Source organism: Polypterus senegalus, chromosome 4 (genome assembly GCF_016835505.1).
Source record: "Polypterus senegalus isolate Bchr_013 chromosome 4, ASM1683550v1, whole genome shotgun sequence".
NCBI lineage: Eukaryota > Metazoa > Chordata > Cladistia > Polypteriformes > Polypteridae > Polypterus > Polypterus senegalus.
Window position 1 is genome coordinate 51,218,603 of NC_053157.1, and position 15,582 is coordinate 51,234,184.

Genomic DNA, 15,582 nt, shown 5'->3' on the forward strand with positions numbered 1-15,582 from the left:
TTCTGAACTATGATTTAAATATTTTCTCTTTACGTTTGGTATTACTGACATATTACATCTGTGTCAAATTTACATATCACATATTTCTACCCACAGTTTCAAGCCTGTTCCTTTTTTACAACACTAGAAAAAGATTAAGATAAATACATCTATAACTATTTCACATTAATGTGAATTCAGTCAGTTATACTACTACTGTATATAGTTAACAAACTTTTTACCTCAAATGAAAACCATGGCAGGAGATTTTAAAGGGAAAGATATTAATATCTAACTGCACTCTGTAATGGGAGGAGACACTGGGCATATGTTCTGACCATGATAGTTTGTGTTACATTTCCCAGATGGAACTATAAAGTGGATGGACAGGAGGACACAGCCTTCGAAGACTGCATGCTCCCCCGATACTCTAGGTGGCAGCATCCCTGGGCTGGTGCAAACATGCACATACCTGCAGGGCATACAGGGAACTGTAGTCCCATTGGGAAGCCCTGCTGGATTCTGTGGGTACCGCCATGGGGAGTTGCAGGCAAAGTTTGCCCCTACTTTGAGGGGCTCTTGCCTGACCTGGAGGTGCTTCATTTGTGCAATGACCTGGCACCAAAAGTACTCTCAGATCCAGCGTAAAAGGGGACTCCTCATCTCATCAGGGGAGTTGGAGTTGATAATGGAGTGAGGCAGAGCTCACCTGGGAGGATTGAAGGATAAAGAGAAAAAACTAATGAAGAAGAAGAAGGAGGATGATTGTTTGAAGAGCCTTTACAAGGGTATTTTGTAAAATAAAAGACCCAGGACTGTTTTTGTAATTGTGTCAAGGGTTTGGGACCTTGATACTCCCCCAAGTGGTCACAACTGGCAAAAAACAGTCATTTTAGATGGCTCTGAATTTCATGGTTGCATACATTTTTAAAAACCAACAAACATAATTCAAAGAGCGCAAATACAAAAAAAATCATAATCATGAAATGTTCCCAGAGTAGAATTTGGTGACACTTGATATCACAGCTTATCATATTTTTCTGTTAGGATGTACTGTACATTAACATATAAGCCACAACTGAAAGAAATCCTGCAAATCCACAGAAAATGCTGTAAAATGTACAAGTACAAATAGTATGTTGTAAGTACGTCAAAATAAATGCATCTTAAAATATGCAAAACATCCATCTATTATCCAACGCGCTATATCCTAACTACAGAGTCACGGGGGTCTGCTGGAGCCAATCCCAGCCAACACAGGATGCAAGGCAGGAACAAACCCCGGGCAGGGCAACAGCCCACTGCAGGGCGCATACACACAAACACACACACCAAGCACACAACAAGGACAATTTAGAATCGCCAATGCACCGAACCTGCATGTCTTTGGACTCTGGGAGGAAACCGGAGCACCAGGAGGAAACCCACACAGACACGGGGAGAACATGCAAACTCCACACAGGGCGGACCTGGGAAGCGAACCCGGGTCTCCTAACTGCGAGGCAGCAGTGCTACCACTGCACCACCCTTATGCAAAACATACTTTTTAGAAACAAATATATTCAAAATAAATTCTGTAAATTTCATTACTAGTAGCGACACACTCAGAATAACGTTTCAAATGCTGTTTATTTGGAACCCTGTTTAACCAACTCTCCCTATTTAGAGTGTTTTTTAAACCACACCCTTCCCTCAGGATGTCATACGTCCCAAAAGACGCAGACCATAGCAATCAACACCTGAACATAAAGTAATCGACAAAAGCATTATTGAACAATCATATACAACACTGAACCCATATAATAATGGATATCAGTGCTTCGCACATGCTGGCTGAGATATGCACCAAGTGGTCCAGCCACACAAGATTTAAGAAGATTGTCTACACATCATTATCTCTGTGATTGTTTCACTTGTGCAAATACCAGACAGCACTGATTGAACCTCAGGGTTAGGCAGTGTGGGTTGGGGTAGCAAAGTGGATGTGTAGAAAGTGCTTCAGCATGAAGTGATAGTCTCATTATCTGTAAGCATGCTCAGCTCAACTACAGTATGTGGAAGCCCTAAATGAGATCTCTGAAATGTTTCTCAGGCATTAAAAAAATAAAGTGAAGACTAGATAGTCTTTTGAAGAAACAAAACATTAACTTTTAATTCTTTTTGAATGAAATTAAGTTAATATAACCTGTACAGGTTTCTTTTATTAAATGCATCCCGGCAATGTCTTTTCTTTCTTTTTTCCTTTTTAAAAATATAATCCAGTACTTTAACACTCTACTTCACACAAGCAAAGCTGGTGTGTCACTCAATAAATACAGGATGTTGTAAATGGAAGCTGTGCAAAGGCAGTGCTAAAGAATGCTCTTGTTTCTGATGTACAATTAGTACAAATTTCTTCTCAAAATCAAGTGTAAATGTGTACCTTTAGACAGATTTCTGATCTCACCTTGGTTTCGATTCTAAATATTACCAAAGGCTGCCCATATCTTTGAAGCAGATGAAGGTTATTCAGTATTTAGATATAAAACAAAGGTAAAACAGACGTCTCTGGGTTTCTTCACATTATACTGTGCTAGCTGTGCTACCCGTCTAAGACAGTGTCAAAAGAATGGACAGAACGCCACAAAACGGTTTGGAGTAGCCACTCCATACAATGTAAGTTGGGTTCAAAAAGGTTTAAGAAATCGGGTTTCACACTAAGTTCAAGACAGAACTGATTTACAGGATACAACATGCCAGTTTTAAGTTCAGGCAGAGGAAGTGAGACCATTGGAGTCAGAACTGGAAATGAGGTCACCAGGGCTGGAACTGGAAGTGATGCCATTGGGCCCAGAACCGGAAGTGACATCATCAGGGCCAGGCAGAATTTACATAACTGGTCAGCAGATGAAATAGAAAAAGGATTAGTGCAATTCTCTACCCCCTGGTCTGGCGTAGAATTACCCTCATTTGAGCCCTTTAGCTGCCTGATAGACAGACCATAGACCCCAATGTTAACATTTGCAGTGCACTATATGTCTCTGTTATATGGCAATTAGTATGGGATTCGTAGAAGCAGTGTTAATGTTTGTGATGCATCATCTTTTGGAATGACAGAGACATAGCAACGAGACTGACAGACGCACACACCTGTTCGTTTATTAAGGTAGATGTTTAAGTATGTGGTCTCTTTTTTAGTTGCAGTACACAATTCAATTTTTTTAACAATCAGCTAATATTTAATTGCTTCTTGTGCTGCAAATCAACAACGATCATGCTTTTCTGCATGTGTGTAGACAAACAAACTAGGCTTGCTCAACAGTTCTCTTATTCAAAAAAGATTCTGGGCCAAGTGATCGGTACTGCCACCCCTTGTCTGAATGCCCCATAATCCAAAGCAAGACCATCTATCCATAAAATCACAATCCATGATTTAAATGGAACATGAGCACTAAAAAGTCAATCATGCATGTGTATCTGCGTGTTTGTGTGTGTGTTTCATCTGCATCCATACTTCCAAAATAGTTTTGAGAAAGCTCTAAAAAATGCTCCTGTCTCTTGTACACTGTTGGCCTAAATGCCCTGTCCCAATCAAATATATGTGTGTGTCCTTAAATGGATTATCAATTGTGCCCTGGTTTAAATTCTAAATGTACAAAAGTCTTCCAATATGTTTGAAACTAGCAGTTAGTTCAGTAATCGGTTAAACGTAGGCTACAGTACAGTATGTCTACAATGCAGCTAAATTCCATTTTTTTACTGTAAGCATGCTCAGCTCAACTACAGTATGTGGAAGCCCTAAATGAGATCTCTGAAATGTTTCTCAGGCATTAAAAAAATAAAGTGAAGACTAGTCTTTTGAAGAAACAAAACATTAACTTTTAATTCTTTTTGAATGAAATTAAGTTAATATAACCTGTCTTGTGATACGAGGTGTGGCAGAAAAGTAATGAGACTGATTTTTTATTTACCAAAGTTTTTATTTTTTTCAAACATCAATGTTATCCCCTTCAAAGTAGTTCCCTTGGGCAGCTACACACCAATGGAGACGTTGTTCCCACTGTTGGTAGCAGCGCTGGAAGTCTTCAACCGGTATGGTCTTCAGCATGTCCGTTACACTCTTTTGAATGTTTTCTAAAGTCCCAAAATGACGTCCTTTGAGGACATTTTTCAGTTTAGGAAAAAGGAAAAAGTCACATGGACTGAGGTCAGGTGAATAAGGGGGCTGGGGAACCACAGGAATGCCTTTTGAGGTCAAAAATTCTGTTATGGAGAGGGCAGTTTTTCGGCACCATTTTGGCACAGACCTTTCGCATGTGCAAATGTTCAGTCAAAATTTGATGAACGGTAAATCTGTTCAAATTTAATTGTTCACTCAACATTCTTAATGTTAAACGACGGTCTGATCTCACAAGAGTGTTCACACATTCGATGTTTTCATTGGTTTTCGAAGTTGAAGTCCTCCCTGAACGGTGTTCATCTTCAACGTGTTTTCTGCCTTCCAAAAATGATTTGTGCCAGCGAAAAACTTGAGCTCGGGATAAAGAATCCCCATAGGCCTGTTTTAACTTTTCAAACGTCACACTTGCCGTTTAATGGCACAATGTTGCTCCAAATTCCGCTGTTCCATTTTGCGTGATGCACAACCAAAAACACAACTTCGCTAATAGCAGTCACAAAAATCACGTAGTTAACGGAAGGAGTTGAAACTCGCACTGAGCTATGAGAGGGTACTGATACACGTGCTCTATCAAGGAGAACAGCGCAGCGTTGCCAGATCGCTTGCAGTGTTGCCAGTCTCATTACTTTTCTGCCACACCTCGTATATCAAAAGAAAAGTAAAAATGAAGGCTTGGTAACCCTGATTATTGGTGGTGAATTGAAAAAGAGCAAAGAAAAGAGCGCATGTGGGTGCAAAATAACAGCTTCAACTGTGAGCAAACACAAGGTGGTTGAAGTAAGTTCTGACTCCATCATTGTCAGCCATGGGCCCTTAATGAATGCCCACTTCCTGTTGCTTTCAGGTCTTTATAGTTTACCTCGGAGAAAGCAGGAACTCTGCAGTCAATCTGGCTGAGATCCCTCTAAAAACAACAAGTTCTTAGCACCCCTCTTGACTCAGCGTGGTATTGCTTACCACACTGGAGCCCTGAACATGTCATTGAAGCATTAATGTATGGCAATCTTTTTAAGGAAGTGTAAACAGCAAAAAAAAAAAAAAAAATGGAAATTAGAAATTAGAATATTCCAAATGGGATATAGGCCAGAAAAACTAGGCAAGGAAACTATAAAACCTTTGACTAAGAACTACAACACCAAGCAACATCTTTTTAAATAAAGATATTTAAATTAGTATATTCTTTGTACAAGACAGGCACACAAATTTAAAAAATGGCAGAAAAGACAAAAAGGGTTTGCCAAAAATCCCATTTAAGTCCCATAAATCAACAGAAACAAAACTCAGAAATCAGGAAAAAAAAAATCATACTCACAAATCATTCTTAAAAACAAAAAATCAACCACAAAGGGACTTGTTTCTCAGTCTGCCTTTATAAGAACAGGGCGATCCCTTAGCAGTGACTTAAAGGTGGACACGTCTCTTTGGGATCCACGCACAAAATACAAAGGCCATACAAGAACACTACTAAGTACATGAATAATAAATAATAAACAAACAATGAAAACGTAAAGAACATAAATACAGTGAATTTTTGAAAAGTAATACCTTACAATGAACAAAAAAGACAAAAAAAGAAAATAAATGTAAGCCGGGGAACACACCTTGGAATAACACAAGGCAACGTTGGCACAGGTAAATTAAATATCAATGGGCAATAAATTAATCCCTGGAGGACACAGCAAGGTTTTTGAGGAATAAACGCCCAATACAACAAAAGAGTTACGACCACAAAGTTATGACTTGCACCAGTCTAAAAACAGATCCCAGTAGTCTCACTCTGTGTTGCAAATAATCAAGTAAACTTTAATGTTCAACAGTATCAAAGGCCAGACTGCGATGAAGATGAACAAAAACAAAAAAAGTTAATTGAATGCTTTTTAACTCTGAGGTATTTAGGGGACTCCTATGAAAGGTTCTGAATACAGAATGGAATTTTCATTAATACCACGTATAGTAAGATAATTATTCATCTGAAGGTCCACTACTTTCTCAGTAATTTTGCCAAGAAAAGAAAGTTAAGAAAGAGGTACCGTATGTAGTTTTTCAGCACTGTCTGGTCAAGACTGCTTTTTCTAATAGCAGTTTAACTTTAGCAGAATCAAACATTAACCTAACACGTATGCCTATGGGATGTGGAAGAAAAAGCATACTACCTGAAGAAAGCCCACACAATAATGAGAAGAAATTATTAATTCCACACAGACAGAAACTAGAAACTAGGGGACCAACTTAGGACTCTGTGAAGCAGCAGCACTGATCATTACACTGCCCCACTCGGTTTCATACCCACATAATCAAATTTGGATAAAGAGTATGAGTGAAGCCCTACAAGAGCCTTACATGTATAAAACAGTTCACCACAGTGCACAAACAAATGCAATCCTCCTCATGCACTTGATGGGAAGGCTAATATCACCATCAGCTTTACAACATGTGTTAGGTCCTTAGGCAGCTCAAGAAAGGAAACGCTCAGTAATTCTAAGATAGATAGATAGATATGCCTCCAAGGTGAAATTAAAACTTTACAGAATACATAAACATTATATTAAACTAACAGCAACCCCCCAAACACACATAACAACTTGTAGCTTAGATAATAGAGAGTTGCTGTTGCAGTCCATAACAGGTGTGTAAGTGGCAGAAAGATGGTCAGACCTGTCCAGATGTACATTTAAAGGCCTTAACATTTGAATACAGCATGTCCAGGTTGTTTTACCCACAAAATTAACCTGCCATTAGAAGTTTGTTCCATCTAAAGTGCCCTGGTTGAAGTCGTGCACCTTCATAAAGACTCATCGATAGAGTGTTGTTAACACAACTTTTTGCATTTAATACACACCTAAATATTCAGTGTGTTCAAAATACTGGTTTTGTGAGTAATCAAAAGCCTAGCTTGTTTGATTCAAACAATGCAAGTCATAATATCTCACTTGATTTATTTCCCCTTCACCTTCTGATTCTCTTATTTTTCCAGGATCTCCTGAAATTTTGAAATTGGACGTTACTTATGAGTTTTTCAGACCTACAGAAGTTGTCTGCCTGGCTGAAGGAAACCCACTGCCCAATCTGACATTGAACTTCGAATTGGCACAGACAGGGCAGAAATATCAGGCTGAGAACCTAACCATCCACACGGCAAATGAATTTCAAATAAGGGGAGAGATTCAGAATCCAACTGGTCAACAGTACATTTGCAATGCTACAAACCAAATTGGAACACAACAAAAAACAGTTTATGTTGGAATTCCTCATTCAGTTTTCATAATACTTACAGTTTTCATATTAATTTTTTTGCTGTTGGCTTGCTTAGTCTACTGGAAGTTTAAAGGTAAGCCTCTTGTGTAGGTTTAACTAATTTGGTAGGTTTTGTTTATTTTGAATGTTGCAGAGTGATGCCAAAATGTCCACATATACTGTAAATGAATTTGTTGCCTGGAAACTCAAGTACAGTACATGGTGCACATGTCAAAGCAAATTAAAGGATGATGCAACGTTTATAGCAGTTTTATATCTGTTATTAAAATTTAGAGTACAATCTGTAGCTAGTCCACCCACAAATCCTTTTTGTTGAGTCTTTGAATATTTTGACAGTATTTTTTTTTCCTGGAATTCCCAAACTCACCAATGTAATGTGACCTCTGCTTAGCTTCTGGGACATCTCAGCACAGCTATAAGAGTAAAGCAATTGATGAAAACACAGTAATCTCACCTAAAGTTCTAGAGCTTGATGGCTGAGATTACTACCACAGGACAATGTGGTGCCATTATATTGATTAAAATACTATAACATGCATGGGATTGTTGCCAACAAATTCTTTAGAACTAAAACGAGTGAGTAAATACTCTAACTAAGGACATAGACCAGTAACATAGAGCAGTATATATTTTTGGGGGTCTGTGCTACATGTAGGACCCACTAACTGGTAACATACCAAAAAGGGCATTGTGCTACAAAAAGTTTTAACAACTGCCCACCTAGTCATATTATATTGGTGATCAAATACATTTTCAAATGCAAATGTATTAAGCATTCATTGACTTTACAAGGCCTATGTTTCCAATGGCCTGTTGCCATTCAGTTTATAAGTCTTCCTTAACATCTGCTACTCACTGTTCACCTACTAATCATATAACACTTACAACTTACAAAAGTAACTTGTTGGGTGTGGCAGTTTCTTAAATCTAGTTATCAAAAGTGTATTTGTGATCAGTTCTAAAAGACAGTGGTCTTACATCTTGCTATTGATTAGCATTCTTCTGTTATATTAGGTAAGCTGTGTGTGTTTGTGTGAGACTAATGTCTTTCTAACATTCATAATTTACAGGGGCAAAAAAAGCATCAAGGTAAGAATTTACATCTGATCAATTAATTGCTACTTATGATAGCATACACTATTAAAGGGAGGGAGAGTATCAATTTTAATTAAATAAAACTGTTAAATTCTTTTTTTTATTTTAATTTAACATTTTCAAATAAGAATGTCATGAATCTATTGTTAGGCAGTTTCACACCTGTCAGGTAGCATAACAAAAGAACAAATAATACCAGTCATTTGACCATTATTGGTTACTATAATTTGCACAAAAGTGTGTGGCAGAGATTTCAGAATTTATGATTTTGCTGGGCTTGCAGGGCAGCAGGAGTGAGTGTAGACATCCTTGCATACGCACACTCCTCTTTTCAACCATCAATTTTATGAACTAAGTTAACCACAAATCAGGCTTGTGGGTACTGGGCAGACAGAGCCTATTATAACAGCATTACAAGAAAGGCAGGAAACAATCTTAGACTAAGAGCGCACTGCTGGAGGAAAAAAAACCCACACAGACACAGGGAGAATGTGCAAACTGTACACAAAGAGATATGGATAGACTTAAATCTGAAAGAGTGAGGAAACAACACTAATTACTGGGCCAGAGTTAAACCCAGTTAGAAAAATAATCATGCAAAATGTGTTTCTCCACTTTTGCACTACATACTGTAGGTGTGAGAATACCAGAAACTGTTTGCTAGGACACCATGGGACACGGAGTGTTCCTTTATTTGTAGCTGCTGGATGTGTTTAAATGCCCAGTCCTCAATATAGGATAGTCAGAAACAAGGGAAATCTTCCTGAATATTTTTTTTCTTAATTAAATTAAATTTTCTTCTTGGGGGCAATAAAATTGAAAGTAATTGAACAGCTAAGATGTTTATACCATTTTACAGCATGAGTGCGAAAGCTTAAGTAAAATTTCAATATCTCTAATGTAAGTATAGGAGAGCTCAGACTGGAGGCATTGAGGAGCTTAGCAATGCAAGAACCTTTAGGTGATAGTAAAGAGTATAGGTTTGAAGTGGATCCTAGTGACAATTGCAAACTTGTGGCAATTAAATCAGATAGGTAGAATTTACACTGTCACACACATGTGCTTACGGGGCTGTCGAAGGGCCTAAATGAGCGTGAAAGAACAAAAGATAGAGGACTGGACTGGAGTGTTAATGCATTTTTTTTCTACCTACAGAAAACCAGAAGACTAACAAATACATTCCATCCTCTGAGCACACACAATAGCACCACTTCCTGCTTCCCTGAAGACTCTTCCTTTGGTCCCTCTTTGATGACTTCACTATCGGCCCCAGAACAATGACCTAAATTCTGGCTACACACATTGACATCATTTCCTCCCAGACTAAAGCCCATTTCCTGTTTGTTGATATAAAAGAACCGTGGATGCTACTCTTTCTGTCAAATTCCTGTAATTATAAATTTTGACCGTGGTATCAGTCTAGCAAATCACTCAGGACCACTGAGATTATATGGGTAATTCCCCAACCCTTGACCTGTTTTCTCCTGTTGTTTGTACCATTACAACACAAGTCAAGTAGCTGCATATAGAATGAGCTGGAGAGGTCAGATAGCATTTGTAATAGTCCAATTCACATTACACTTACACCTTGAACTCTCTTCCCCTTCTGGTTTTCATTATGTTTCAATTTAACCAGAATTTTTTTAATTTTTAAAAAAAGCTTACAGAAAGAGCTGTGCCAAATTAAACAGGTATAATCATGTAATGTTGTATGCCCCCTCCCTTTCCCTTTGCTATCATTTAACATTTAGGAAAATCTTCTTTTTTATAACTGGTTGGTTTCTTAGGACAAATTAATGGGCCAAAACAGTCCTAATACAAGCACTTATCAAGAAATTTTATCACTATCATTTAAATGCTGCTAATTTATATTTTATTCCAATTAAGAAAGTGTACATAAAGAGCTAAATACTAAAAGAGTTTTCAATTTTATTTTTGGCAGCTCACCAGCAGACCCTTCTCCTGTAAAAGGTATTTTATTCTTTTTAATTTTATGGCCATGGTATCATTTGTATTAGAGGCTCATTCTTAGAAATAATCTGTGCTTTCAAGTACGACTTTTTGGAGCTAATTGTGGTAATTATTTATAAAAAGGCACATTAAGAATTGCCACATTCAATATTTTTTCCAGAAAACAATGATTTAATGACCTAAAGACCTGTTAAATTACAGTTTACTGTATATACCATCATGAGAATATTAGAACAATTACTTTGTTACTTTGTACTTTACAAAAACTGGCTAGTCAATCCAAATAAGATGTGAAGGTGTATTCACTTAATTTCATAAGTCAATCAAGTTTTAAAAGTCTCCAAAATAGTAATGTCTAGCGCATTGGGTTACTTGTTCTGTGTCTCACTGATTCTTTGTGTGAAGAAAAACTTCCAAGCATTTATGCCAAATTTACCCTTAACCAGTTTTCAACGGTGTCCCTGTGTTCTTGAAGAACTCATTTTAAAGTAACAGCTGGCATCCACTCTGTGGATTCCCTTCATAATTTTGAACCCTTCTATCATGTCATCTTGTAATCTCTGTTTGCCTAAACAGATAAGGTTTGGCTTTTTCAATCTGTCATCACAGCTCATGCTTCGGAGTTGTGGAATTAGCCTAGTTGCTATTCTCTGGACCTTCTAAAGTGCTGCTATGTCTGTTTTTAATATAAAGACCACGTATTCCACCCAGTATTTCAGGATGAAGTCATACTAGTGCATTTCCTAACCTCCCTCAGTAATAACATTTTGTCATTTTATTTTGATTAGGCACGGAATGAGTAAGAAAAAGATCCTCCTGGGGTCCTCTTGCATTGATCATATGCAGTTTAGAAGATTAACTTGGAGACTAGCAATATATAAGCAAACAGAGATATTAGAACCTATAATATGTGATTAAATCTCACTAAGCTATTGGCCTTTTACCAGTGCATTATGAAGCAGTGCATTTTGAACCATAATGTCTGGCAGCTTCAATTAGATCTTAAAATTATTTTTATATTAAAAACTAAAGATGACTAAGATTGGAGATGTGCATGAAAAACACAGTGAGGAATTAGTAATTCTGTATTCATTATATTTCATTTCCAGATGATATGACTTACTACTCAGAGATTTTGAACAATGTGCAAACAGGTAAATATTTTTGCAAATCAACAAATGCTTGAATGTGTATAGTTTAATGTTTGGGGAGAACAGTATGGTTTAGAGAAATAATAGAACTATAGCTCAAGTTTGCTTATTAATAAATTAGCTTGTACAACTCTGGTTTAACAGTTGACATTACGAAACCTGTGTATTTCTATGCCACTAATGATTCACTATTGACTAAATATCAGTTGACTGATGCGTGCTGAAACTTTAAAAACACATGTACTATGTTCCATTATACAAGTCAGAGCTTCACCAGTAAAAGTTCCATTTTTTCTGCATATGTCAGTCTCTGAGCAAATGTAGCCTTTTGACAATAAACTTCAATACGATAAGGATCACAGAACAAATACAACCAATCCTATCAGTAATATATCTATGTAATGTGTTCCAAATTTAATAACTAACAATACTAACATCAATACTCATTTGTCAGCAGTAAACACAATTTAAATAATGGATGGTGTTATCACCAGGAAGACATAATAGATCTGCTCAGCGTTGACTTGATAATTTCTTCAGTTGTTCAAAAACATTTCAAACAAATACTTACTATGTTTAATACTAAAACAAATACTTGTTAAAAAATGAATTTTCATTATCATAAATGGTAAAACCTTCATCAGATATGTTGTTATAGTTGTAATCATCAGCAAAATCTTTGGATCTTTTAATCCTGTATTTTTTTTTTTTTGAAAGGAGAACTTTTAGAGTAGTTTCCAATAGAAAATGGAAGTTGTACTCAATAAAATGATAGTTTCCTTGAACAAGGATTTACTTATTATAATCGAAGCATTTGAGTTATGCATGACTGTGATGCATAAATAGATATCACGCTTGACACACTGTAGACAAATTATAAAGATAACTAAAACCCTGTTTATCCATATGGAGAAAGTAAAATGGTATGCAAAGCTATAAGTCATCAACTGCACAGAGTTAAACTGCATCTTAAGTTTAAATGTCATTATCTGTACAAATCCTTGCATTTTAACATTAAACCCAACAGATAAATAAAATGTATTATTATTATTACTATTGTTATTATTATTATTAACAGATGGTGCATAAAAATGTTCAGGGATATTGAATACACAATGTTAATATCTTGGAAATATGTATTGGTTGCTGTTTTGCACTACTCAATAGCCATACTCGAGTAAAGGTAGAGATGCCTTTCTGAAAAGTTACAAGCAAAAGTGAAAATTTACAATGAACAAACTACTCAAGTAGAAGTTTTTAAAATATCAAATATTATGAGTAGTTAAGTAAAGTAAATGTTATTGGGTCTACCTGTTTTATATATATATATATATATATATATATATATATATATATATATATATATATATATATGTGTGTGTGTGTGTGTATCTATTTTTTTTAAAACCTTCTTATCTGAAGCAGGCAAGATGGAGTCTATTCCAGCAAGCATTAGACAGGTGAACGCATACACGTCGAAGACAATTTAGTATTGCCAATCCACCTAACATGCATGATTTTGGACTGTCAGAGGAAACCCAACAGCACACTAGAAGCACATGCAAAATACAAGCAAGGGAGAACCCTTGGACTTGAACCCAGTCTCTTTTTGCAAGGCAGCAGTGCTACCAATGTGCCACCATGTCACCTTCCATTGTAGATATGGTCAAATAAAGAATCTTACAAACTTAAAATCATTCAGACTTCCTTCTTTTTGCATGTAAGTTGTATTACAATCGCTAAAGTATGAGACAAGTAACGGCAACTTAAAGCAGTGACATTCAGCATAAGCTGGACATCTTCATGATTGAACCTTGATTCAGTGGGGCAGGCACTACTAAGAGAGAGATGCGGGCTCCCCACCTTTAGGAGGAAGCTAGTCCATTTCTGAAAAACCCATTTTAAAAAGTGAATTTTCAAAACTCAAACACCAAGTTACAATTAATTTAAATAGAAAACATTTTCAAGCATTGGCACCAAAAATGACCCAATTTCTGTTCTAATAACACTGTACTACATGAAAATTGGAAGAATTAGTTTAATAATAAAATTAATCATCTAAATCTATTCTTTGAGCTTGCCTCTCAATCAAAGCATGGTGTTGACTGTAGTAATTCTTTGCTGCATCATTTTCTTTTGTGTTTTTCATTTTCCTTCATGTCCTTACCTGTTATGCTTGACATGAGTGCTCAGCCAACCAGCAGACAGTAATTTCAACAATCTGGTTTCTAAAGAGACTGTGGATTGCCATCAAAAACCAGATGGACTTTGCTATTATTGTAATCAATACAAGGTTTGCCAGGAGTTGTTAACAAATGCGCAATAATTCAATGCTAAGGCTGACAATCTAATTGACAAATGGAAAGCTACGAGGTGTTACAAGAAAATCAGAACTCAAAGAACTAGACCAACACTTGTTCACAGTTCAAATCATTAATCTCAGAGAAAGGAGTAATAGTGGTGCACTTGAATTTAGAAGCAAGCCTTCATGACCAGCATCATGGAGTCTCCAGGCAAGTGCTCCTTAATTAACTACCCCCTGGAATTCAAAAAAGGCTGAGTGATGCACTTAAGAAGAAACTAACAAAATAATATTTCTTGAACGAAGATGTTAAATATAAACAGACATAAGAAAATGAAGCTGTCACTTTGGGTCATGAAATATTAAAGTTTGATGAACAGAAAAAATGTATCTACGACAAAAAATGAGAGCACACAAGTTTTCAAATTCTTATCATTACTGTTGCCCTCTTCACTTTTTTTTCCGTTTTTAACCCCAAACCCGTAACTTTCCATGTTGTCAACTTCATTAGGATTTGGCTGCTACCGGGATTTTCTCAGGTGCACCAAGCACTGAATGAGGACGATGTAAGGCGAGTGCTGCTACAGCTTAAGTGCTGTGGCATTAGTTAGTTTATGACTGCTGTGCTTTTGGCCCCTTTAGGCCCTCCTTTACAAAGATTAATTAAGCCTTTTCTCTTGCTGATTTCTAGTCAAATAATTTCTGTAATAGTTTTTATATTTTCGTTTTGGGACTTTTTGGTATGTGTATTTTGTGGTTTGCACCTTTAGCTGCGCATTTTAGACAATGATTAGAATTTCTGTCTTTGTTAATGTGAATTAATTCCTTGCCTATTTTTATTTCAGTTTAGAATGTGTTCAGCTCTCTGTTTTGTCCTCTTGCTTTATTTCAGGTTCCTAATTTTTGTCCAAATTATTTTTTTATTTTAGAAGGGGTTGCTCAGCCTAAATGATTTGAATAATACTTATTCATATTGTAGCGACCTCCACGTCAGGCTCAAGAAAAGAAGAAGTAAAAAAAAAAAAGCAGACAGACATAGTAAAGTCTCACAAAAGTTTTACTTGAACAATCAAGAAAAAGAACGCCGACTTTGTAACCCCAAAGACAACCTTCTAGCACCCTCTCCAACCCCTCCTCCCGCCCCGGGTCCAGGTAAATGCCCCCCTTACCGCATCAATCAATACCCCACTGTCAGTCTTCCTTGCTGTACTCCACCCTCCCTCAATTGAACCCAACAGTCACTCAAAAAAAAGGCTTAAACCTGGCTGGGACGGTACAATATTTTGAATTTCACCTTTTGACTTATTTAATGAATTAATATACTAATTTGATTTTTTGTGGCTTTTTGAGTTTAGGAAAAGTCTCAGTCTCAGATTTGGATTTCCATTTGAAGGAAGCTCATATCACTTGACTTTTGTGGCACAAAAGCTTGTTTGCTGTTCTTCTACATGTTTTCCTTGTCAACAGACACAAAACACAATCACAAGTTTGAACACAACAAATATTGACATTGGCAGTGCAATGTCTTAGTTTTTATATTGCAAATAGAAATACTAAAGTTAAATAACTAAACTCTGTTGTTGCACACAAACTGCACACTGTAGCAATGGGACAAGTGGAGAAGACATGACGTGCCTGGGGCTCTGCATTAATCAGAAACAAGATCAGGA

The 15,582-nt window shown here is 36.7% G+C and overlaps 1 protein-coding gene across 1 annotated transcript in view; it reads left to right on the forward strand.

The window, feature by feature from the left end:
- LOC120527330 (sialoadhesin-like) overlaps nt 1–15,582 on the forward strand; it is a 45,602-nt gene that overhangs the window by 20,480 nt on the left and 9,540 nt on the right. The window contains exons 3-6 of the mRNA XM_039750610.1: nt 7,113–7,466; nt 8,464–8,482; nt 10,431–10,459; nt 11,569–11,613. Of these exons, the coding sequence (XP_039606544.1) occupies nt 7,113–7,466; nt 8,464–8,482; nt 10,431–10,459; nt 11,569–11,613 (447 nt within the window). The remainder of the gene's footprint in view (nt 1–7,112; nt 7,467–8,463; nt 8,483–10,430; nt 10,460–11,568; nt 11,614–15,582) is intronic.